This window comes from Pan paniscus, chromosome 20, assembly GCF_029289425.2.
Source record: "Pan paniscus chromosome 20, NHGRI_mPanPan1-v2.0_pri, whole genome shotgun sequence".
NCBI lineage: Eukaryota > Metazoa > Chordata > Mammalia > Primates > Hominidae > Pan > Pan paniscus.
In genome coordinates this window covers 61,321,251-61,346,820 of record NC_073269.2, presented here as the reverse complement: position 1 = coordinate 61,346,820, position 25,570 = coordinate 61,321,251, and the positions used below count along the sequence as shown (strand labels likewise).

The 25,570-nt window shown below is 52.2% G+C and overlaps 1 protein-coding gene and 1 long non-coding RNA gene across 4 annotated transcripts in view; one reads left to right on the top strand and one right to left on the bottom strand.

Annotated features, from left to right (window-relative positions):
• The first annotated feature begins 1,334 nt into the window (after positions 1-1,334).
• The window catches only part of PTPRH (protein tyrosine phosphatase receptor type H), a 27,892-nt gene continuing 3,656 nt past the window's right edge, over positions 1,335-25,570 (top strand). The window contains exons 1-18 of one of the 2 annotated variants that reach the window (XM_057300520.2): positions 1,335-1,385; positions 2,664-2,697; positions 2,909-3,172; positions 4,309-4,572; positions 5,870-6,136; positions 7,638-7,901; positions 9,987-10,253; positions 11,517-11,786; positions 13,015-13,314; positions 13,643-13,909; positions 18,691-18,769; positions 18,881-18,928; positions 22,228-22,318; positions 22,793-22,883; positions 23,934-24,010; positions 24,117-24,251; positions 24,492-24,614; positions 24,814-24,974. In XM_057300520.2, coding sequence (XP_057156503.2) covers positions 1,335-1,385; positions 2,664-2,697; positions 2,909-3,172; positions 4,309-4,572; positions 5,870-6,136; positions 7,638-7,901; positions 9,987-10,253; positions 11,517-11,786; positions 13,015-13,314; positions 13,643-13,909; positions 18,691-18,769; positions 18,881-18,928; positions 22,228-22,318; positions 22,793-22,883; positions 23,934-24,010; positions 24,117-24,251; positions 24,492-24,614; positions 24,814-24,974 — 3,053 coding nt within the window. Of the gene's footprint in view, positions 1,386-2,454; positions 2,698-2,908; positions 3,173-4,308; positions 4,573-5,869; positions 6,137-7,637; positions 7,902-9,986; positions 10,254-11,516; positions 11,787-13,014; positions 13,315-13,642; positions 13,910-18,690; positions 18,770-18,880; positions 18,929-22,227; positions 22,319-22,792; positions 22,884-23,933; positions 24,011-24,116; positions 24,252-24,491; positions 24,615-24,813; positions 24,975-25,570 lie in introns of those variants that run through there. The other variant, XM_034944345.3, reaches the window with a different exon arrangement.
• On the bottom strand, positions 18,040-20,895 carry LOC134729575 (uncharacterized). 2 transcript variants are annotated; one of them, XR_010110794.1, is made up of 2 exons: positions 20,612-20,895; positions 18,040-18,941 (listed from the first exon to the last, which is right to left on the bottom strand). It is a non-coding gene; the product is annotated as an uncharacterized LOC134729575 (long non-coding RNA). The 2 variants fall into 2 exon arrangements; XR_010110793.1 differs by having other exon boundaries at positions 18,040-18,809; positions 20,612-20,889.

The window sequence follows — 25,570 nt, the reverse complement described above, 5'->3', positions numbered from 1 at the left end:
TGCTTTCTGAGACGGGCTCACTCTGTCACCCAGGCTGGAGTGCAGTGGCACAATTGCAGCTTACTGCAGCCTTGACTTCCCAGGCTCAGGTGATCCTCCCATCTCAGCCTCCCGGGTAGCTGGGACTACAGGCGTGCACTACCATGCCTGGGTAATTTTTTCTTTGTTTTTGTTTTTCTTTGTAAAGATGGGGTTTTGCTATATTGCCCAGGCTGGTCTCAAACTCCTGGGCTCAAGTGATCCTCCCACTTCAGCCTCCTGAGTAGCTGGGCACACACCAATATGCCCGGCTGGGGTTTCTATTCTTCACTTCTGCACTATATGTGAGATGAAGGCAGTCCACGTGTGCACATAGTAAGTCAACAAAAACACTTTGAAAAGCCCTGGGTGTCAGGCCCCTTCTGAGCACAGGTGGCCTAGGGATGAACTAAAAATAAACATGACTAAGATTTATCAAGTGTTTAAAATGGGCCAGGCATTGTTCCAAGACTTTCGAGGTAGTAACTCATCTATTTCTCTTAGCATATTTACAAGGGTGCCCATTCTTTAGAGATGAGGAATCTGAGTCACTGTGGATTTAAGTCATTTGCTCAGGGTCACAGAAGGATATGCAAATTGGAGAGTCTGGGGTGTGGAAGATAGTGCACAGGGTCCTGACCAGGCTAGAAAGGCCCCAGGCCCAGCGTGGGTCATTTCCAAGCTGAATCCTAGTGGAGGAGTAGGTAGGAGACTGTTGCGGGGAAAATAGGCAGGTGCACCTGGCTGGGGAGACAGTCTAGGCAAAGGCCAAGAGGTGGGAGCCCGCTGGGCTCATTTTGTGAGAGCTGCAGGGGCTTGTGGGAGATGGAGAGGGGAAAGGCCTCAGAGCCTGAATGGAAGAGCGTGCTCCAGGGACGGGGGGCGTGAGGTCTAAGTCCCAGGCTGCTCTTGATGTGTGATCACCCACCAGGGAGGCGAGGGAGTCAGCTGGCCTTTCTCTCAGCACCCCCTGCTCTCATCCTCTGCCCCACGTCCCGCATCCGTGCAGCAGTGGGGCGTGGCACCCGGTACCTGGGGTGCAGAGGGAGATTTCAGGGGACAAAGTGGAGTGGGCTGGGGGCTGGAGAAAGGATCGGAGGCGTCTCCAGTGTCAGAGCTAGAGGCAGCGGTGAGGGAGGAAGGTGAGGGCCAGCGGGGCAGGGCTGGGAGCTGGGTTCCACTTCCTCCTCCTCCCCTTCCCGCCCTGGCCTCTGGCTTCACCAATGATCTGGTAAAGGGGAAATTCTTGAGTGTAAAGTCCAGCAGGTGGAAGGACTAGGCCTGGGACTCCTGGGTCCCCGGCAGTGTCTGGAGGCATGGCTGGGGCTGGCAGGGGCCTCGGGGTCTGGGGGAACCTGGTGCTGCTGGTAAGTGCTCCCCACCCAGAGCGGGCTCCCAAGGCAGGGACTCCCAGGTCTGAGGGAGAAGGAGCTGGGTCCCTGCACCTCAATCTTGAGGAAGTAGGTGCTGAAGATCCCGTGGAGAAGGAAGAGGGCTTCAGGCTTGGCAGAGACTGTAGGAGAGTCTTACACCTGGGCTCTTAGATACTGTCATGTCTGCTGCGGGGGACACCGGCTTCACCCGGGCTCTTAGACATTGTCGTGTCTGCTGCGGGGGACACCGGCTTCACCCGGGCTCTTAGACATTGTCGTGTCTGCTGCGGGGTACACCGGCTTCACCCGGGCTCTTAGATACTGTCATGTCTGTTGCGGGGGACACTGGCTTCAGGCGACACACAGCTGTGCTCACGGACAGGAAGCAGCCACTCCTCCCTCAAACCGAGTCCAGGCCCCCAGCCCTTCCTCCCTCAGACCCAGGAGTCCAGGCCCCCAGCCCCTCCTCCCTCAGACTCAGGAGTCCAGGCCCCCAGCCCCTCCTCCCTCAGACTCAGGGGTCCAGACCCCAGCCCCTCCTCCCTCAGACTCAGGAGTCCAGGCCCCCAGTCCCTCCTCCTTCAGGCCCAGGGGTCCAGATCCCCAGCCCTTCCTCCCTCAGACCCAGGGGTCCAGGCCCCCAGTCCCTCCTCCTTCAGGCCCAGGAGTCCAGACCCCAGCCCCTCCTCCCTCAGACTCAGGAGTCCAGACCCCAGCCCCTCCTCCCTCAGACTCAGGAGTCCAGACCCCCAGCCCCTCCTCCCTCAGACCCAGGAGTCCAGGCCCCCAGCCCCTCCTCCCTCAGACTCAGGAGTCCAGACCCCAGCCCCTCCTCCCTCAGACTCAGGAGTCCAGACCCCAGCCCCTCCTCCCTCAGACCCAGGCCCCCAGGCCCTCCACCCTCAGGCCAAGGTTCCTGATCCCCAACCTTGGTTTTTTTCTCTCTTCCCAGTCTGTTCATTGCTCTCTGCCCTTGGTTTTCCAAGGACATATATTTCGGGAAATGAAATCATTAATTTTATCTCTCGGCCTTATCGGGTGGAGCCAACCCCAGCTCCCTAAGCTCCACTCCTGCCATGCTCCCCCTTCTCTCCTCGACCCAGGAAAGACGGTTGGGGTGACCTTCCTGACAGCCCAGCCTAACGCTGGCCCCTCCTTCCCATGCAAGGGTGACTCATGGGGCGGGGACCAGCCGCTCCTCCTAGCCCCGCGGCCTCACTGGGCAGAGGAGTGGTTGAGAGGCTGACTCTGTTTTCTCTGGGTTCCCTCCAGGGCCTGTGCAGCTGGACAGGGGCCAGGGCGCCCGGTGAGTGACCCCTGCCTGAACTCACTGCCCACTCGAAGAGGTGGGACCGCAACTGCCGTGAGCCTCTGGGGGGTCCCCGTGGGGTCCAGTGGTCCATGGTAGGGGCTTATGACCGCCGTTGTTTCTGGACTTGGGGCATGAGCTCAGGGGGTTGGGAGGGATTGTACTGACCTGGTTCCCTTTTCGTCAGACCCTCCTTCCCAATTCTCAGCCCCCAACCCAGGGAGGAACCTGACAGTGGAGACTCAGACCACCAGCTCCATCTCCCTGAGCTGGAAGGCCCCTGATGGCACAGACTCACAGAACTCCAACTATTCGGTTCAGTGCACTGGAGATGGTGGCAGATCAGAGACTCGAACCACAAGATACACCGTCATTGTGTATGGACTTGGACCCGGGTCATTGTATACGTGTTCTGTGTCGGTGGAGAAAGACGGAGTAAATAGCTCTGTGGGGACTGTCACTGGTGCCACAGGTAAGAGGCAGCCGCTGTTTTGTTTTATTTTTATTTCTTTTATAAGGACAGTGGTAGGGGGTGGTTGAGAGCTGATAAAATGTGACAGGTTCTTTAGTCCAATAGAAACACAGTGGAAGCCACACGTGAGAATTTCAATTTTCTATCAGCCACATAAAAATAAGTACAAAGAAACTGGTCAGCCTGTCTCTACAAAAAAATAAAAAAGTAGCTGTGGTGGCGTGTTCCTGTGGTCCCATCTACTCGGGAGGCTGAGGTGAGAGGATCGCTGGAGCTCGGGAGGCAGAGGTTGCAGTGCGCTCTGATTGGACCACTGCACTCCAGCCTGGGCAATAGAGAGAAACCCTGTCTCAAAAAAAAAAAAAAAAAAAAAAAAGAAAGAAAGAAAGAAAGAAAAAACAAAAGAAAAAAAAAGAAAAGAAAAACAAATAAACTAAATTACTATGAGACATTTTATGTAGTCCATCAGATACAATTTTTTTTTTTTTTGAGGCAGAGTCTTGCTCTGTCCCCCGGGTTGGAGTGCAGTGGCATGATCTTGGTTCACTGCAACCTTTGCCTCCTGGGTTCAAGTGATTCTCCTGCCTCAGCCTCCCGAGTAGCAGAGACTACAGGCATGTGCCACCACGCCCAACTAACTTTTGTATTTTTAGTAGAGACGGGGTTTCGCCATGTTGGCCAGGCTGGTCTCGAACTCCTGACCTCAGGTGATCCGCCTGCCTCGGCCTCCCAAAGTGCGGGGATTATAGGTGTGAGCCACTGCACCTGGCAGATAGAAGATATTTTCATTTTCACTTGTAATCAATACAAAAAGGATCATTCAATATATACACCAAGTATATACTCACACACACACAAATATATATAAAGGATCAATGAGATAGTTGACATTCTTAATTCTTAATTTCATACCAACTCTTCGAAAGCCGGTGTGGATCTTACACTAACGGCTCATCTCATTTCACAAAAGCCACCTCACGGTGCTCAACACTCACGTGGAACTCGTGGCTGCCACACTGGACAGTGCAGAGCTGAGCCTCCCTGCCTCCACCTGCTGGATGCAATGGTTAAGGAAGGGCTGGAAAGTTCGAGGGCCAGAAACTACAACTGATTTTCCCTCCTGTACTGGTTTTCAGCTCCCAACCCAGTGAGGAACCTGAGAGTGGAGGCTCAGACCAACAGCTCCATCACCCTGACCTGGGAGGCCGATGGCCCAGACCCACAGAACTCCACCTACTGGGTTGAGTACACTGGAGATGGTGGCACAGCAGGGACTCGAAGCACAGCAAACACCAACATCACCGTGGATGGACTTGAACCCGGGTGTTTGTATGCGTTTTCCGTGTGGGTGGGGAAGAATGGAATCAACAGCTCCCGGGAGACTCGAAATGCCACCATAGGTGAGAGGCAGTTGCCATTTGTTTTGCTCTTACTTGTTTAAGGGACAGTAGGCAGGAGAACATGGCCGATTGTCTAGTCCATAGTCCCTCTGGGCCACATTGAGCCAGGTACTCATGTCCACATCCTGGGGCAGTCTCAGCTCAGGTGATGAAGAAGGAATGAATGTCCATGGTACCTCCAGCTGCTAAGCTGGGGCCGGTCTGTGTCTAGGACTCTCTAGAATGTGGACCATAATGCCAAGGGGCACCTTCCTGCACCAACAGGAATGTGTAGGGGCCAAGGCACGTTACCTGAGCTTTCAAGGAATTAGATACTGTGAGTGGGGACACTCTGACCCTCTGACTCTTCTTCTAGTCCCCAACTGTGTCACATATTGAGGATGGAAACTGAGATCATCAGCTCCATGATCCTGATGTGGACAGCTCCCTCTGGCTAGATCTCCATTGTCCGATATGGTAGCCACCAGCCACACGTGGCTATTAAATTTAAGCTCATTAAAGTTGCATGAAACTGCAAATTCAGTTTCACATTTTGTATGTTTGAAAGCCCTGTTGAAGGGTTTCCATTTCCTTCTCTGTTCTCCTACCATACTGGAAGGTGGGAGAGCATTTCCATCATTGCAGAAGCTCAGTTGGAAAGCGTTGGCTCAGGTCTTTGCTACTGAAAGTGTGGTCCATGTGTGGACAGCATCCGTGTCTCTGAGAGCTGATGGAAATACATTGGCAAGTGACACTGGTGGGGAAAAAAAAGGGTGGGGTGGAGTGCAGACTCTCAGCTCCATCCTAGCCCTGCTGAGTGAGAACCTGCATTTCACAAGGTCCCTGTGAGATGTACACACAGCAAAGAATGAGAAGCCCTGGTCTAGACCATACACTCTGCATCTACTGGCATCAGCTGTTGAGGGACAACTAGGAACTCTGATGATCAAGTATGCTCACTTGGCCGGGCACGTTGCCTCATGCCTGTAGTCCTAGCACTTTGGGAGGCTGAGGTGAGAGGATCACCTGAGGTCAGGAGTTCGAGACCAGCCTGGCCAGCATGGTGAAAAAATATAAAAATTAGCCGGGTGTGGTGGTGCAGACCTGTAGTCCCACCTACTCAGGAGGCTGAGGCAGGAGAATCACTTGAACCCGGGTGGCGGAGTTTGTGGTGAGCCGAGATCGTGCCACTGCACTACAGCCTGGACGACAGACAGAGACTCTGTCTTGAAAAAACAAACAAACAAAAAGCTCACTGGCTGCCCCCGTTATGTTCTGTAGTCCTGCTTATATTAGATCTTTCTTCCTAATTTCTCAGCCGCCTACCCAGTAAGGAACCTGACAGTGGAGGCTCAGACCACCAGCTCCATCTCCCTGAGCTGGGAGGTCCCCGATGGCACAGATTCACAGAACTCCACCTATTGCGTTCAGTGCACTGGAGATGGTGGCAGAACAGAGACTCGAAACACAACAGACACCAGAGTCACCGTGGATGGACTTGGACCCGGGTCATTGTATACGTGTTCTGTGTGGGTGGAGAAAGACGGAGTAAATAGCTCTGTGGAGATTGCCACTAGTGCCACAGGTAAGAGGCAGCCGCTGTTTTGTTTTATTTTTATTTCTTTTATAAGGACAGTGGTAGGGGGTGGTTGAGAGCTGACAAAATGCGACAGGTTCTTTTGTCCAATAGAAACACAGTGGAAGCCACATGAGAGAATTTCAATTTTCTATCAGCCACATAAAAATAAGTACAAAGAAACTGGTCAGCCTGTCTCTACAAAAAAAATTAAAAAGTAGCTGTGGTGGCGTGTTCCCGTGGTCCCATCTACTCGGGAGGCTGAGGTGAGAGGATCGTTGAGCCTGGGAGGCAGAGGTTGCACTGAGCTCTGATTGGACCACTGCACTCCAGCCTGGGCAATAGAGAGAAACCCTGTCTCAAAAAAGAAAGAAGGAAGGAACGAAGGAACGAAGGAAGGAAGGAAGGAAGGAAGGAAGGAAGGAAGGAAGGAGGAAGGAAAGAAACTAAATTACTATGAGATATTTTATGTAGCCCATCAGATACAATTTTTTTTTTTTTTTTGCTACAGAGTCTCTCTCCGTCGCCCAGGCTGGAATGCAGTGGCGCAATCTTGGCTCACTGCAAGCTCTGCCTCCCGGGTTCACGCCATCCTCCTGCCTCAGCCTCCCGAGTAGCTGGGACCACAGGCGCCCACCATGTCACCTGGCTAATTTTTTGTATTTTTAGTAGAGACGAGGTTTCACTGTGTTAGCCAGGATGGTCTCGATCTCCTGACCTTGTGATCCACCCGCCTCGGCCTCCCAAAGTGCTGGGATTACAGGCGTGAGCCACCGTGCCCGGCCCTTTTTTTTTTTTGGGACGGAGTCTCTGTCTCCCAGGCTGAAATGTAGTGGCACGATCTTGACTCACTGCAACCTCCGCCTCCTGGGTTCAAGTGATTCTCCTGCCTCAGCCTCCTGAGTAGCTGGGACTACAGGCATATGCCACCACGCCTGGCTAACTTTTGTATTTTTAGTAGAGACGGGGTTTCGCCATGTTGGCCAGGCTGTTCTTGAGCTCCTGACCTCAGGTGATCCGCCTACCTCGGCCTCCCAAAGTGCTGGGATTACAGATGTGAGCCACCGCGCCCGGCAGATACAAAATATTATCATTTTGACATGTAATCAATATAAGGAAAGAATCATTAAATATACACACTGAGTATATACCCACTATATATATATGTGTGTATGTATATATATGTGTGTATATATATATGTGTATGTATATATGTGTGTGTGTATATATATATGTATATAAAGGATCAATGAGATAGTTGACATTCTTAATTCTTAATTTCATACCAACTCTTCGAAAGCCGGTGTGGATCTTACACTAACGGCTCATCTCATTTCACAAAAGCCACCTCACGGTGCTCAACACTCACGTGGAACTCGTGGCTGCCACACTGGACAGTGCAGAGCTGGGCCTCCCTGCCTCCACCTGCTGGATGCAATGGTTAAGGAAGGGCTGGAAAGTTCGAGGGCCAGAAACTACAGCTGATTTTCCCTCCTGTACTGGTTTTCAGCTCCCAACCCAGTGAGAAACCTGAGAGTGGAGGCTCAGACCAACAGCTCCATCACCCTGACCTGGGAGGCCGATGGCCCAGACCCACAGAACTCCACCTACTGGGTTGAGTACACTGGAGATGGTGGCATAGCAGGGACTCGAAGCACAGCAAACACCAACATCACCGTGGATAGACTTGAACCCGGGTGTTTGTATGCGTTTTCCGTGTGGGTGGGGAAGAATGGAATCAACAGCTCCCGGGAGACTCGAAATGCCACCACAGGTGAGAGGCAGTCGCCATTTGTTTGATCTCTTCTTTGTTTAAGGGACAGTAGGCAGGAGAACATGGCCGATTGTCTATTCCATAGTCCCTCTGGGCCATATTGAGCCAGGTACTCATGTCCACATCCTGGGGCAGTCTCAGCTCAGGAGATGAAGAAGGAATGAATGTCCATGGTACCTCCAGCTGCTAAGTTGGGGCCGGTCTGTGTCTAGGACTCTCTAGAATGTGGACCATAATGCCAAGGGGCACCTTCCTGCACCAACAGGAATGTGTAGGGGACAAGGCATGTTACCTGAGCTTTCAAGGAATTAGATACTGTGAGTGGGGACACTCTGACCCTCTGACTCTTCTTCTAGTTCCCAACTGTGTCACATATTGAGGATGGAAACTCAGATCATCAGCTCCATGACCCTGATGTGGACAGCTCCCTGTGTCTATATCTCCACTGTCCGATATGGTAGCCACCAGCCACACGTGGCTATTAAATTTAAACTCATTAAAGTTGCATGAAACTGCAAATTCAGTTTCACATTTCATGTGCTCATAAGGCCTGTTGAGGGGCTCCCAGTCCCCGTTTCATCCTCCACGGTGCTAATGCCTACCATATTGGAAAGTGAGAGACCATATTCATCACCACACAAAGCTCCCTTGAGTCTCTCTTATTTTTTTCTTTTTTTTAGAGCTGGAGTCTCGCTTTGTCATCCAGGCTGGAGTACAGTGGCAGGATCGTAGCTCGCTGCAGCCTCAAATTCCTGGGCTGAAGCAATCCGCCCACCTCAGCCTCCCAAGTAGCAGGGACTACAGGCGTGGGCCACCACGCCTGACTAATTTATTTTTTTTAGAGATGAGGTCTTGCTGTGTGGTCCAGGCTGGTCTCTAACTCCTGGCCTCAAGCAATCTCCCTACCTCAGCCCCGCAAATTGCTGAGATTACAGGCATGTAATCTCACATGAAATGTAAAACTGTGCTGGGTCATTGGGCCTCTCTTAGGCAGTAACCCCAGGCATAAAGGCTTCACCTTTATGACCTAATCTTGTGAGGGCCCTACCTCTTAATGCTATTCCATTGGAGATTTTTATTTTTTTTATTTTTTATTTTTATTTTTTTTTGAGACGGAGTCTCGCTGTGTCGCCCAGGCTGGAGTGCAGTGGCGCGATCTCGGCTCACTGCAAGCTCCGCCTCCCAGGTTCACGCCATTCTCCTGCCTCAGCCTCCTGCGTAGCTGGGACTACAGGCGCCCACCACCACACCCAGCTAATTTTTTGTATTTTTAGTAGAGACAGGTTTCACCGTGTTAGCCAGGATGGTCTCAATCTCCTGACCTCGTGATCCACCTGCCTCGGCCTCCCAACGTGCTGGGATTACAGGCGTGAGCCACCGTGCCCGGCCTCCATTGGAGATTAGGTTTCAGCGTGTGAATTTGTGGGAGGGGACACACATATGGAGGCTATAGTACTACTCAAATTATGACCCACGTGTGAGCAGCATCAGTGTTCTGGGGAGCTGACTGGAAATGAGAGATCTCAGCTCCACCCCAGGCCTACTGCTCAGAACCCGCATTTAACAAGATCCCCTGTGAGATGTGCACACATTAAAGTTTTTTCTTTTTCTTTTCTTTTTTTTTTTTTGAGACTGAGTCTCGCTCTGTTGCCCAGGCTGGCATGCAGTGGTGCAATCTCAGCTCACTGCAAGCTCCGCCTCCCAGGTTCAAGTGATTCTCGGGCCTCCGCTTCCTGAGTAGCTGGAATTACAGGCACACATCACACCATGCCCAGCTAACTTTTGTATTTTTAGTAGAGACAGGGTTTCTGCTAAACCCCATTGATCATGTTGCCCAGGCTGGTCTTGAACTCCTGACCTCAGGTGATCCACCCGCCTCGGCCTCCCAACGTGCTGGGATTACAGGCGTGAGCCACCACGCCCGGCACATTAGTCTGAGAAATACGGTCTAGAACATACACCCTGCATCTGCTGGCACCAGCAGTTGAACAAGAGCTAAGATGGTTGAGGGCAGTGAGGGGCCCACTCCTGCCCCGTTCTGTTCTGTATCTCTGCCAACATAGGATCTTCTTCCTACTTTCTCAGCCCCCAACCCAGTGAGAAACCTCCATATGGAGACTCAGACCAACAGCTCCATCGCCCTGAGCTGGGAAGTCCCTAGTGGCCCAGACCCTCAGGACTACACCTACTGGGTAGAGTACACTGGAGACGGTGGTGGCACAGAGACCCGAAACACAACAAATATCAGTGTGACAGCTGAGGGACTTGAGCCCGGAACCTTGTACACATTCTCTGTATGGGCAGAAAAAAATGGAGCACGGGGCTCCAGGCAGAATGTCAGCATCTCCACAGGTAGGAACCCTCAACGGCCACTCCCTGTTTTGGTGAGAGGTTAAGAACCAGCAGGAGCGGCGTGGCACCTCCTCTAGGCTCTGGCTCTGTAGTCCGTAGGCTCTGCAGACATCTGCCTCTCCAAGTCCACAGGACAGATGTAATCACAGCTGGGGGCTGGCTCTGCCCTGAAGAAGAAGAGAGCCCATCCAGACTTCTCCCGCTGAGTGTGGGGCTGTGGGGACACAGGCCTTTTCTTTCTTTCTTTCTCCTTCCCTTCCCCTTCCTTCCTTCCTTCCCTTTCCTTCCTTTCTCTCTTTCTTTCCTTCTCTTTCCTTCCTTTAAAGCTTTCCTTCCTCCCTTCCCTCCTTGTTCCTTCCTTTCTCTCTTTCTCTTTCTTTCCTTCTTTTTCTTTCTGTCTCTCTTTCTTTCTTTCCTTCTCCTTCCTTCCCTCCTTCCTTCCTTCCTCCCTTCCCTCCTCCCTCCCTTCCTTTCTCTCTTTCTTTCTCTTTTCTCTTTCTTTCTTTCTTTTCCTTCCTTCCTTCCTTCTTTTCTTTCTTTCCTTCTTTTCTTTCTTCTTTCTTGAGACAGAGTTTTCCTTTGTCACTCAGGCTGGAGTGCAATAGCACAATCTCAGCTCACTGCAGCCTCTGCCTCCTGGGCTCAAGCAATTCTCCTGCCTCTGCCTTCCAAGTAGCTGTGACAACAGGCACGCACCACCACACCCAGCTAATCTGTGTATTTTTAGTAGAGACAGGGTTTTGCCATGTTGCCCAAGCTTGCCTTGAACTCCTGGCCTCCAGTCACCCACCTTGGCCTCCCGAAGTGTTGGGATTACAGGCGTGAGCCACTGCGCCCGGGCTCTCTCTCTCTCTCTCTCTTTCTTTCTTTTGAGACGGTCCTGCTCTGTCTCCCAGGCTGGAGTGCAGAGGCACAATCATAGCTCACTGCAGACTGAACCTCCCAAGCTCAAGCGATCCTCCCACCTCAGCCTCCCTAGTAGCTGGGACTACAGGCATGTGCTACTATGCCCAGCTAATTTGTTTTAATTTTTAGTAGCGATAGGGTCTCACTATGTTGCTCAGGCTGGTCTCAAATTCCCAGGCTCAGGCAACCCTCCCGGTTTAGCTTCCCAAAATGCTGGGATTACAGGCCTGAGCCAGTGTGCCCTGCCAGGAAGTGTTTCTGGATGAGCTGGGCTGCACAAGGACAGGGCATATCACCGTGTTCTGGACTCTTGAGGACTAGGGGATGTGGAAATCCTGACTCTGCTCCCTCTCCCAGTCCCCAACGCAGTGACAAGCCTCAGCAAGCAGGACTGGACCAACAGCACCATTGCTTTGCGCTGGACAGCTCCCCAGGGCCCAGGCCAGTCTTCCTACAGCTACTGGGTCTCATGGGTCAGGGAAGGCATGACTGACCCCAGGACCCAAAGCACCTCAGGTACTGACATCACCCTAAAGGAACTGGAAGCTGGCAGCCTGTACCACCTCACCGTCTGGGCCGAGAGGAATGAGGTCAGAGGCTATAACAGCACCCTCACTGCAGCCACCGGTGAGACACAGTCGGTTCTGAACCCAGCTCTATTAGGATGGGGGAAGGAAAAAGATGAAAGGACTTTGGGAGCTCCTTGGGAGATGAAGAGTACCCATGGGCCTCTCCAGCCTCACCGGCCGGAGCTTAAACCTGTAGGTCCTGTTCCTAGTGGGTGTCGTTTCTTAGCAGACAGGGCTTTCCAAGCTGTGGGACCTGTTTTTTCTCCCTTTGGGAAATGGACTCTTTGGGGTCAGGGGGAGCCCCCAATTGTCCAGCACCACCTCTCAGGAGCTGACAAAGTCACCAGCTGGACAATAGCCAACAGCTGGTCCCGGGGAATTAGATGAAGCGAGAGGGCCCCACCTCTCAGCCTAGGCACGGTGGGTCCCGCTCATGAGAAAAATCAAAATCACTCTGGAGACTAGGTTCATTCTTTTTTGTGTGTGTGTGACAGGGTCTTGCTCTGTTGCCCAGGCTGGAGTGCAGTAGTGTGATCATGGTTACTGCAGCCTCGACCTCCTGGGCTCAACTGATTCTCCCACCTCAGCCTCCTGAGTAGCTGGGACCACAAACATGCGCCACCATGCCCAGCTCATTTAAAAAAATATTTTTTGTAGAGAGAGGGTCTCATTATGTTGCCCAAGCTGGTGTAGAATTATTGGGCTCAAGTGATCCTCCCACCTCGGCCTCCCAAAGCACTGAGATTACAGGAGTGAGCCACCATGCCTGGCCTGAACCTGGAACTCTTTAATCCTTGGTCATTTGGGCTAAAAAGATGAAATTTGTCAGCTCCCTCTACAAACGTGGTGTGTCTAGAGTGAGAAGACACCCTACCTGGGGTTCCTGTGGGAAAGAAAATACAGAGATCAGATCTCGAGGGCCATGAGAGGTGGAGGACTACAAATCCCATCACACCATGGGGCCATGACTTCATAAGCTGAAGCGATACAAAGAATCCATAGCCTCATGGGAACTGTAGTTTCAGTCGGTGGAATTGGTGTGCATTTGGGAAGAACAGAAAGATGACAAGGTGGGACCCAGGGCTGTAGCCAGGGGACGGAGAGGGCTAGGAGATTCTGGTCCCCATGGTCTTTGGGTATCTAGACTCTTTCCTGTGGTTCAGCCTCCTTAGCCACTGGAGCCATCAATAATGGATATCTCAGCTTTGCTGTGGGGGAGAGGCAGACAGGCTGGGGGAGGAGGGTCTTCGAGGATACCCCCTTAGGCCTCTGTTCTCACTTCTCAGCTCCCAATGAGGTCACAGATCTCCAGAATGAAACTCAGACTAAGAACTCAGTCATGCTGTGGTGGAAGGCCCCTGGAGACCCCCACTCTCAGTTGTACGTATACTGGGTCCAGTGGGCCAGCAAGGGACATCCCCAGAGGGGGCAAGATCCCCAAGCGAATTGGGTCAACCAGACCAGCAGGACCAATGAGACGTGGTACAAGGTGGAGGCCCTGGAACCCGGGACGCTGTACAATTTCACCGTGTGGGCAGAGAGGAATGACGTAGCCAGTTCCACGCAGAGCCTCTGTGCGTCCACATGTGAGAATCCCCTTCCTGCCTTCAAGTGGTGAACTGGGCTTAGCTCACAGTCCTTGCGAGCTGAGAGATGAATGGAATACAAATCCCATCAGGCCACAGGCCATGACTTCAGGAGCTGCAGTGATGGAGGAGCCCAAGGCCTCATGGGAGTTGTAGTTTAAAAGGACTTCTTTGTGTCCATTCGGGGAGGACAGAAAAGGAGGGAAGATGAGGTAGTTTGGATTTGGTGAGGAAGGGATGGGCTCGTCTCAGAAAGCTGGGGGTGGGGGTGGAGGGGGTGGAAAGCCACCTTGGATGGCGCTGCTGACCTCTTGCTTCCTTCACCCAGACCCAGACGCAGTCACCATCACTTCCTGTGTCAGCACCTCAGCGGGCTATGGAGTCAACTTGATCTGGTCCTGCCCCCAGGGAGGCTACGAGGCCTTTGAGTTGGAGGTGGGAGGACAGCGGGGCTCCCAGGACAAATCTTCATGTGGGGAGGCTGTGTCTGTGTTGGGTCTCGGGCCGGCTCGGTCCTACCCAGCCACCATCACGACCATCTGGGACGGAATGAAGGTCGTGTCTCACTCTGTGGTCTGCCACACCGAGAGTGCAGGTGAGCGGAGCCGCGCGGGCCAGCCAGCTATGATGAAATTCTCCGTAGACCCCATCAGGCCCCATTGTGAGGAAATCAGTGGGACTCTTTTGTTTCTCATTTCCTTTGAAACATCTTTTTTTATTTTGTATTTTGAGATGGAGTTTTGCTCTTGTTGTCCAGGCTGGAGTGCAGTGGCACGATCTTGGCTCATTGCAACCTCTGCCTCCCGGGTTCAAGTGATTCCCCTGCCTCAGCCTCCTGAGTAGCTGGGACTACAGGCACGTGCCACCACGCCCAGCTAATTTTTGGATTTTTAGTAGAGATGGAGTTTCACCATGTCGGCCAGGCTGGTCTCGAACTCCTGACCTCAGGTGATCTGCCTGCCTCAGGCTCCCAAAGTGCTGGGATTACAGGTGTGGGCCACCGCGCCATCCACAATTCACCACTTAAAGGTACAATTCAGTGACTCTTCTTATATTCACAGCATTGTGCAACCATCATCACTATCAATTTTAGAACATTTTCATTACCCCCAACAGAAAGCTCACCCCGCTGAGCCACCAATCCCTAGTTCTCCCATTCCCCAGCCCCCAGCCCTCGGAAATCTCTCATCCACTTTCAATCTCTATAGATTTGCCTCTCTGGGACGTTTCATTAAAATGCAATCATAGAATGGGCACAGTGGCTCATGCCTGGAATCCCAGCACTTTGGGAGGCTGAGGTGGAAGGATCACTTGAGCTCAGGAGTTCGAGACCAGTCTGCGCAACAGAGTGAGACCCCATCTCTACATTTTAAAAAATTAGCCAGCCGTGGTGGTGTGTGTCTGTAGTCCTAGCTACTCAGGAGGCTGAGTCAGAAGGATCACTTGAGCCCAGGAGGTTGAGACTGCAGTGAACTATGATCGGGGCCACTGCACTCCAGCCTGGGTGAAGGAACGAGACCCTGTTTCAAAAACAAAAAAAATGCAATCATACATTATGTGTTTCTTTGTGACTGGCCACTTTCACTGAGCATAATTTGTTTTTTTGTTTTTGTTTTTGTTTTGAGACTCACTCTGTCACCCAGGCTGGAGTGCAGTGGCATGATCTCTGCTCACTGCAACCTCTGCTACCAGGGTTCAAGCAATTCTTGTGCCTCAGCCACCCAAGTATCTGGGATCACAGGCATGTGCCACCATGCTTGGCTAACTTTTTATTTTTTATTTTTTGAGGCGGAGTTTCACTCTTGTCGCCCAGGCTGGAGTGCAGTGGTGCAATCTCGGCTCACTGCAACCTCCACCTCCTGGGTTCAAGCGATTCTCCTGCCTCAGCCTCCTGAGTAGCTGGGATTATAGGCGCCTCCTACCACGCCCAACTAACTTTTATACTTTTAATAGAGATGGGGTTTTGCCATGTTGGCCAGGCTGGTCTCGAACTCCTGACCTCAGGTGATCCACCCGCCTCGGCCTCCCAAAGTGCAGGGATTACAGGCGTGAGCCACCATGCCCAGCTAATTTTTTTAATTTTTTTAGTAGAGATGGGGTTTTGCCATGTTGGACAGACTGGTCTCGAACTCCTGACCTGAAGTAATCCTCCTGGCTCCTCCTCCCAAAGTGTTGGGATTACAGGTGTGAGCCACCGCACCTGGCCTACCCATTCATTTTTATCCATTCATTGATCCAGTTGATGGATCAGTTGAGTAGTTCCACTTTTGACCATTATGGGTAATGCCGCTAGGAACGTTTGTGGATAGGTTTTGTGTGGACGTATGTTTTTATTTCTCTTGGGTCTATATCCAGTAGTGGAACTGAGGGATCACATGGGAACTATACATTTAACTACCCCCCACCCCGGGTTTTTTTTTCCTAATGTGGTTGTATCATCTTGCAGTAATCAATGGGGTACTTGAAGAACTTTGGAGCTTAAGCTTTGGAAAGACCTGGCCATGTACCAAGACCATGGCCATAAGCTTCACTTTGCCCCATCAATCACTTCCTAGGAATAGGGTTTCTTATGAGATTGGGTCTCCAATCTGGAGAGAGACTGGGGGTTGATGTGGTGACCAGTGGATGCTGTTTGAACTGGGCTTTGCCAGACCCCATTGCTTAGAAAGTTCTCTCCCTTAGTAACAAGGATCCCTGAGAGAACAGGTCCTCTAGTCCAATTCTGTGAGGCCAAGTCCATTCTGTGAGGCCAAGTCTCCCGTACAGGTTGTAAGACCCTTCAGTTCCCTGTCAACAAACACACTCTTCCCAGGATTGCTGAGAAGCTGCAGCTTGGGGGCCTTCAAGGCTGATGAAGATGGGCCATAGGCTTGAGCCTACCCTAAGATGAGACATCTAATGACAGATCTTGGGAGGACTGTGCCATCAGAGCCTGAGAGCACCCATAGACACCACCAGATCAGCCGGGCGCCGTGGCTCACGGCTGTAATCCCAGCACTTTTGGAGGCCGAGGCGGGCAGATCACCTGCGGTTGGGAGTTCAAGACCAGCCTGACGAACATGGAGAAACCCTGTCTCTACTAAAAATACAAAAAATTAGCTGGGCGTGGTGGCGCGTGTCTGTCATCCCAACTACTCAGGAGGCTGAGGCAAGAGAATCACTAGAACCCAGGAGGAGGAGGTTGCGGTGAGCCGGGATTGCACCATTGCACTCCGGCCTGGGCAACAAGAGCAAAATTCCGTCTCAAAAAACAAACCAAGAAAAAAAAAAAAAGACACCACCAGATCTCGGTAGGCTCCGCTGCTGGGGAGTCCTTCCCCAGCCAGCAGGACCTCTGAGAAGATGAAGCCTCAATCTGGGGAGAACGGAAGCCGTCCATGCCAGGGACGATTTCACAACCAGCAAAGTGTTTCCTCCGCCTCGGCACTACAGACGTTTCCGGCTAGATCCTTCTTTGTTGTGGGGGGGCCGTCCTGCGCATTGTAGGATATTGAGCTGAACCTCTGCTTCCCACCCTCTATGTGCCAGCAGCACTCCCACTTCCAAGCTGTGACAACCAAAAGCATCTCCAGACATTGCCCGGTGTCTCTTTGGGAGCAAAATCACCCTTGTTGAGAACCACTAGTCTAAGCTAAGGAAGGCAAGAATCACTTTTTTGTTTTGTTTCGTTTTGTTCTTTTTTGAGACAGGGTCTCACTCTGTTGCCCAGGCTGGAGTGCAGTGATACGATCATGGCCCACTGCAGCCTTCACCTCCCAGGCTCAAGTGATCCTCCTGCCTCAGTCCCCTGAGTAGCTGGGACTACAGGCATGTACTACCATGCCCAGCTATTTTGTTGGGGTTCTTTTTGTTTGTTTTGCTTTCTTTTTCTTTTTTTTTTTTTGAGACAGAGTCTCACTCTATCGCCCAGTCTGGAGTGCAGTCGTGCAATCTCAGCTCACTGCAGCCTCCACCTCCCGGGTTCAAGTGACTCTTATGCTCAGCCTCCTGAGTAGTTGGGATGACAGGTGTGCACCACCATACCCAGCTAACTTTTGTTTTTTTAGTAGAGACTGGGTTTTGTTATGTTGCCCAGGCTGGTCTCAAACTCCTGGGCTCAAGTGATCCACCCACCTCAGCCTCCCAAAGTGTTGGGATTACAGGGGTGAGCCACCATGCCTGGCCAGGAGTCACTCTTCAGCAACCAGGTCACCTGTGACAATGATGGATAGTTGACCCTTGAACAATTGTCCCCTACACAGTAGAAAATCTGCATATAACAGCCGGGCATGGTGGCTCACGCCTGTAATCCCAGCACTTTGGGAGGCCGAGGCAGGTGCATCAGGAGGTCAGGAGATCAGGACCACCCTGGCTAACACGGTGAAACCCCGACTCTACTAAAAATACAAAAAATTAGCCAGGCATGGCGGCGGGCGCCTGTAGTCCCAGCTACTCGGGAGGCTGAGGCAGGAGAATGGCGTGAACCCGGGAGGCGGAGGTTGCAGTGAGCCGAGGTCGCACCACTGCACTCCAGCTTGGGCGACAGAGCGAGACTCTGTCTCAGAAAAAGAAAAAGAAAAAGAAAAAAAAAATCTGCACATAACTTTTGACTCCCCCAAAACTTAACTACTAATAGCCTACTCTTGATTGGAAGCCTTACCAATAACATAAACAACATACATTTCATCTGTAATATGTACTACATACTGTATTCTTTTTGTTTGTTTGTTTGTTTGTTTTTGAGACAGAGTCTTGCTCTGTCACCCAGGCTGGAGTGCAGTGGCGTGATCTGGGCTCACTGCAAGCTCCACCTCCCGGGTTCATGCCATTCTCCTGCCTCAGCCTCCCGAGTAGCTGGGACTACAGGTGCCCACCACCATGCCCTGCTAATTTTTTGTATTTTTAGTGGAGATGGGGTTTCACCGTGTTAACCAGGATGGTCTCGATCTCCTGACCTCGTGATGCGCCCATCTCCGCCTCCCAAAGTGCTGGGATTACAGGCGTAAGCCACCGCACCTGGCCGTACTATATACTGTATTCTTATAATCAAGTAGCTAAAGAAAAAAATGTTATTAAGAATATCCTAAGGAAGAGAAAATGTACTCGCTATTTATTAAGTAGATGGTCATAAAGGTCTTCCTCCTTGTAGTCTTCGCGTTGAGTAGGCAGAGGAGGAGGAGGAAGGACAGGGGCTGGTCTTGCTGTCTCAGGGGTGGAGGAAAATCCATGGGTAAGCGCGTAAGTATAACTGGACCGACGCAATTCGCACCCGTGATGTTCGGGGGTCAGCTGTCTTTGGACCAGGCTCCTGGGGAAGAGGAAAGGCTGGGCAGGGTTGGAGACAGATGAGCAGCTCAGACCTGCGCTCTGAGGGTTCCCGATGCCTCCTCCCCACAGGGGTCATTGCCGGAGCCTTTGTGGGCATCCTCCTGTTTCTCATCCTCGTGGGCCTGCTGATTTTCTTCCTGAAGAGGAGGTGAGACTCAGCACAGGGCTGACCGCCTGGAGGGTGGGGGCTGGAGAAGAAGGAGGACCGCTGGTTGCAGCCTCACCCCCTGAGCCTCTCATCCTAACGTCCTTTTCCCAGGAATAATAAGAAGCAGCAGAAACCAGAACTCAGGAATCTGGTCTTCAGGTGAGCAGAAGGTCTGGGGGGCGCATCGGAAAGAATCTGGTCAAATCAAGGGGCGTTTGCTGGCGCCAGCTTGGTCAGAGGGTGGATCAATGCATTTACCCACAAAGGTCTCAGAAGGGGCCCATGCCTCTGCGACAGGGACCACGGCCCTTCCATCGCGACTCACTCCCCAAGCAGCCTGGGCCAGCGAATTCAGTTCTGGTCTCAACTCCCGGACATTCATTCATTCAGCAGATATCAGCTGAGCACCAGCATGTATCAGGCACTGTTCCAGGTGCCAAACAAACAGCAAATGAAACCAAGATTCTTGCCCGCCAGGGGCTTATATTCTAGTACAGGAGATATCAATAAACAAGATTGCTGGGTGCGGTGGCTCATGCCTGTAATCCCAGCACTTTGGGAGGCTGAGGCAGGTGGACCACAAGGTCAGGAGATCAAGACCATCCTGGCTAACGTGGTGAAACCCTGTCTCCACTAAAAAATACAAAAAATTAGCCAGGCGTGGTGGCGGGCACCTATAGTCCCAGCTACTTGGGAGGCTGAGGCAGGAGAATGGCGTGAACCTGGGAGGTAGAGCTTGCATTGAGTTGAGATCATGCCACTGCACTGCAGCCTGGGCGACAGATCGAGACTCCGTCTCAAAAAAATAATAATAATAAAAAAAGATCATAAAAAATATGATATAAACTTTCAGACAGGGCCAGGCATGGTGGCTCACGCCTGTAATCCCAGCTACTCAGGTGGCTGGGGCAGGAGAATCACTTGAACCCGGGAGCAGTGGTTGCAGTGAGCTGAGATTGCACCATTGCACTCCAGCCTGGGCAACAGAGTGAGACTCTATCTAAAAAAAAAAATATATATATATATATATAATTTATAACATATATAATATATAAATATATAAATTTATAATATATAATATATTATATGTTATATATAATATATATTATATATTATACAATATAAAATATACATTATATATAATATAATATATAAATTATAAATTATATAATATATAATATATAAATTTATAATATATAAAATATATAAATAAACTTGGAGACAAGGCAAAAGGAGGGGATAGGAAGGGTAGAGGAATATTTTGATATTCTTTTTTTTTTTGAGGTGGAGTCTTGCTCTGTCACCCAGGCTGAAGTGCGGTGGCATGATCTCGGCTCACGGCAACCTCCGCCTCCCGGGTTCAAGCAATTCTGCTGCCTCAGCCTCCCAAGTAGCTGGGACTACAGGCATGCACCACCACACCCGGCTAATTTTTGTATTTTTTAGTAAAGACAGGGTTTCACTATGTTGGCCAGGCTGGTCTCGAACTCCTGACCTTGTGATCCACCTGCCTTGGCCTCCCAAAGTGCTGGGATTACAGGCGTGAGCCACAGCCCCTGGCCTATTTTGATATTCTTCTAATGTGAAAATTAGAAGAAATTAGAAAATCAGATGAATTATTTTATTTTATTTTATTTATTAATTTGTCAAGACAGGGTCTCACTCTGTGGCCCAGGCTGGAGTGCAGTGGTGCAATCATAGCTCACTGCAGCCTCGACTTCCTGGGCTCAAGTGACCCTCCCATCTCAGCCTCCCCAGTAGCTGGGACCACAGGCACGCACCACAATGCCTGGCTAATTTTTTAATTTTTTGCAGAGATGGGGGTCGGGGGGGTGGTCTTACCAGGTTGCCCAGGCTGGTCTTGAACTCCTGGCCTCAAGCAGCCCTTCCACCTCGGCCTCCCAAAGTGTTTGCATCACAGGCGTGAGCCGCTGCACCCAGCAGGAATATTTTCGGCAGGATATTCAAGGAAAGCTTTGCTAACAAGATGACTAAGAGGAAGTCATCTGAGTACAGGCCTACGCAAGTGGGAGAGGAGCCGAGCACGCATCTGGGAAAGGCGCTCCGAGGACAGGGATGGGCGCGTGGAGGGCCTGAGGCAGCAGCACACGTGAGGTTCAGAGAACATCGTGCGTCTCCAACTGAGCAGACTGAGGAAGGGGAGGGCGGTGGGAAGTGAGGTCAGAGAGACGTCAGTGGGGCCACAGCAGGCACAGGCCTGTAGTTGAAAGTTAGGACTTTGGATTTATTGTGAGCTGAGAATTCTTGGAAGATTTTGAATAGGCTAGTGACACAGTCTAACATGTTTAGGAAGAAGTCTAACATGTGGAAGAGATTTGTAATAATCCAGACAAGAGGCCAGGCGTGGTGGCTCACGCCTGTAATCCCAGCACTTTGGGAGGCCGAGGCGGGAGGATCACTTGAGGTCAGGAGTTCAAGACCAGCCTGATCAACATGGCAAAACCCCGTTTCTACTAAAAATACAAAAATTAGCCGGGCATGGTGGCTGGCACCTGTAATCCCAGCTACTCAGGAGGCGGAGGCAGGAGAATCACTTGAGCTCCAGAGGCTGAGGTTGCAGTGAGCTGAGATCACACCACTGCACTCCAACCTGGGCGACAGGGTGAGACTCTTTCTCGAAAAAGAAAAAGAAAGAAAATGAAACTACAGGAATGGGCCAAACCCTGTAAGAAGTGTGTGTCCAGCAAGAAAAGTGGCTTGGGGTTGGACACTGGGGAACAGTTACCTTTTAAGATGGACAGAGGAGGAGGGGCCTGCCCAGGAAATGCACAAGCAGCAGCTGGGTAGGTGGGGGCCAAGCCAGGGCCGGGTGTTCCGAAACAGTGCAGATCCAGGAGAAAAGGCAGGCACAGGCGGTGGTGCTAAATGCTGCTGAGCAGTCAGGCCGGTGGGGGCTGAAACGTGGCCTTTGCAATTACGGATAGGGAGGCCACGACGATTTTGGAGAAAGGTGTTCCCTGGAGTAGTGGATATAGACTCCAGGCCATGGTGATAGGATGACAGGAAGGAGAAAAAAACTGGTCTGCATGAGAAGTGGAAGTGTAAGGCTGTCTGAATATGTTTATTATTTTTTATTTTATTTTTTTATTTTTTGAGACGGAGTCTCGCCCTTTCACCCAGGCTGGAGTGCAGTAGTGCGATCTCGGTTCGCTACAACCTCTGCCTCACGGGTTCAAGAGATTCTCCTGCCTCAGCCTCCCGAGTAGTTGGGACTACAGGTGTGCAACACCACACCCAGCTAATTTTTGTAGTTCTAGTAGAGATGGGGTTTCACCATGTTGGCCAGGCTGGTCTCGAACTCCTGACCTCAGGTGATCCACCCGCCTTGGCCTCCCAAAGTGCTGGGATTACAGGCGTGAGCCACCATGCCCAGCCCTCAAAAGTGCAAGATTAAAAGAGGTTATGGTCTTTTCTCCCTGCTCCCCCAAAACCTGTAGCTCCCCAGGGGACATCCCGGCTGAAGACTTCGCTGACCACGTCAGGAAGAATGAGAGGGACAGCAACTGTGGTTTTGCAGACGAGTACCAGGTGGGGAGAGGACAGAGGGGCTGAGCTCAGTCTCCCTCCGGTGGCCCACACCCCCACCCCCACCCCCTGGCAAGACCTCACGGCTTTCGGGATTAAGCAAAAGTAGCATCACATATGTCATTGGATTGTGCAGAGATTCCCAGCCATGTTATCTTTCCACTCACTGAAATCTTAAAATAATGGTGGGTCAGTCCTAAAGTAACTCTCTCTGCCCCCACCCAGTGAGTCCTTTCTCCCCTGACACCTGCTTTCTTGCCTGCCTGAAGAAGTCCCATGGTTCCCTAAATCCTCCCCAGTGCCCCACAGGGCAGGTGGCACACACATATATTCTGTTTTTGTGGGTGCCATAGAATCTCAGGGTGCAAGGGATAAACAAGGGGTGATGCCGAAGAAGACAAGGGGAGCTCGGGGGGTACCCTCGAGGGAAAGTAGAGAAAATCCAACACCAGGTACCCCCTCTCCCTGCATCCCCAGCAACTCTCCCTGGTGGGCCACAGCCAGTCTCAGATGGTGGCTTCGGCTTCAGAGAACAACGCCAAGAACCGCTACAGAAATGTGCTGCCCTGTGAGTCTCGGGTTCCCGCTGCTTTTGTCCCAGCCCTGATTTAGTCGGCACCCCACCCCAGTCCCCTTCTCCTACCCGCTTTGAGAAACAAGTCCTGCCCCCTACTGTGGGTCTCCTTTTTTTTTTCTTCCTTTTTTTTTCTTTTTCTTTTTCTTTTTTTTTTTTTTTTGAGACTGAGTCTCGCTCTGTCTCCCAGGCTGGAGTGCAGTGGCGCGATCTCAGCTCACTGCAAGCTCCGCCTCCCGGGATCACGCCATTCTCCTGCCTCAGCCTCCCGAGTAGCTGGGACTACAGGTGCCCGCCACCTCGCCCGGCTAATTTTTTGTATTTTTGGTAGAGACAGGGTTTCACCGTGTTAGCCAGGATGGTCTCGATCTCCTGACCTTGTGATCTGCCTGCCTCAGCCTCCCAGAGTGCTGGGATTACAGGCGTGAGCCACTGCGCCCGGCCCCCCACCTTTCTTTTTCTTCGAGACAGAGTCTCGCTCTGTCACCCAGGCTGGAGTGAAGTGGCACCACCTCCGCTCACTGCAACCTCCACCTCTCGGGTTCAAGCAATCCTCCCGCCTCAGCCTCCCTAGTAGCTGGGACTACAGGCGCCCGCCACCATGCCTGGCTAATTTTTGTATTTTTAATGGTGACCGGGTTTCACCATGTTGGCCAGGCTGGTCTCAAATTCCTGACCTCAGGTGACCCACCCACCTCAGCCTCCCAAAGTGCTGGGATTACAGGTGTGAGTCACTGCACCCGGCTGTGGGTCCCTTTGAGAGTCCTCCTGGCCTGCTCCCTGCAGCTGAGGTCCCTCCGCCCCTCTCAGTCCCTGTGTGGCTCCCGGGGTCTGCCTGCGTCTCGGCATGACTTTTGTCCATGGGTCTTGGTCTCGTCTCTGTGCCTCTCTGGGTCTCTCTGCCTGTGGTCTTGTCTCTGTGCCTCTCTGGGTCTCTCTGCCTGTGGTCTTGTCTCTGTGCCTCTCTGGGTCTCTCTGCCTGTGGTCTTGTCTCTGTGCCTCTCTGGGTCTCTCTGCCTGGCTAATGCTGGCCTCTTCTCCTAGATGACTGGTCCCGGGTGCCCCTGAAGCCCATCCATGAGGAGCCAGGCTCTGACTACATCAATGCCAGCTTCATGCCCGTAAGGTCGTGGTTGGGATTGAAAGGGTGCCCAGCAGGCCTGGAGAGATAAGAGCTGGCGGGGGTCATCGAAAGGCCCCCCTGACCCGCCTGCCTTCCTCAACCAGGGTCTCTGGAGCCCCCAGGAGTTCATTGCAACCCAGGGTCCCCTGCCACAGACGGTGGGTGACTTCTGGCGCCTGGTGTGGGAACAGCAGAGCCACACCCTGGTCATGCTGACCAACTGCATGGAGGCCGGCCGGGTGAGAGATCTGAGTCCTGGGTGCTGACTGGGTGCAGGACCCCGCCCCAAACACTGATCCAATGTAGACCCCACACCCAGACCTTACAGATTCCTCCAGGGTAACCCCAGGCGTCTTCAGTGTAGACCTGTTCCCCACTCTCCCCCCAGCCCATCTGCTGGTTCACATTTGGGGCCTAAAGCAGACCCCACAGACCTGGGTAAGAGGAGTTGTGTTCTCTGACCCCTCCTCCTCCCCCAGGTGAAGTGTGAGCATTACTGGCCTCTGGACTCGCAGCCCTGCACCCATGGGCACCTGCGGGTAACCCTGGTAGGTGAGGAAGTGATGGAGAACTGGACGGTGCGGGAACTGCAGCTCCTCCAGGTGCGTGTGTCCAGCCCCGTCCTGGCCCTCAGCCTTCCCCTGTGACATATGCCATGCATCCAGGACCCTCCACCAACTCCAACCTTCCACCCACTCCTCTGAGGAGCTGCAGTGTGCCCCAGGGAACCCGCTCCTGGTGCTAGAAGCCAGGTCCTCCCTACATTCATCTCCAGAGCCTGTGAGTGCTCCCTCCTTCCAGGTGGAGGAGCAGAAGACACTGTCTGTGCGCCAATTCCACTACCAGGCCTGGCCGGATCACGGCGTTCCCTCCTCCCCAGACACCTTGCTGGCTTTCTGGAGGATGCTTCGGCAGTGGCTGGATCAGACCATGGAGGGAGGCCCACCCATTGTGCACTGCAGGTGGGGACCAGCCCAGGACCCTCTCCCTTGAGAGAACCGCTCCCTTGGGGCTCAGACAGTTGTGTTAGACGGGACCCTGGGAACGTACAGGGGAGGTGGAAGAGGGAGAGAAGGAGGAGGTGGATGTGGAAGATAAAGGGGGGCGTGAAGCAGATTAAGAAAAGAAAAGGGATAAGGATGAAAAGATGGGAACGAAAGATGAAAAGGCAGGCCAGGAGCGGTGGCTCATGCCTGTAAATCCTAGCACTTTGGGAGGCCAAGGCGGGTGGATCACTTGAGTTCAGGAGTTTGAGAACAGCTTGGCCAACATACAAACCTTGTCTCTACTAAACATACAAAAATTAGCCGGGTGTCGTGGCGGGCACCTGTAATCCCAGCTACTCAGGAGGCTGAGGCAGGAGAATCACTTGAACCTGGGAGGCAGAGGTTGCAGTGAGCTGAGGTCGCACCACTGCACTCCAGCCTGGGTGACTCTGTCTCGATTAAAAAAAAAAAGGAAAAAAAGAAAGATGAAAAGGTAAAGGCAGAGAAGGTTGAATGCAGAAGAGAAGGGAGAAAGGATGAAGCCACAGGACGGGGATGTGGCCACAGATTCT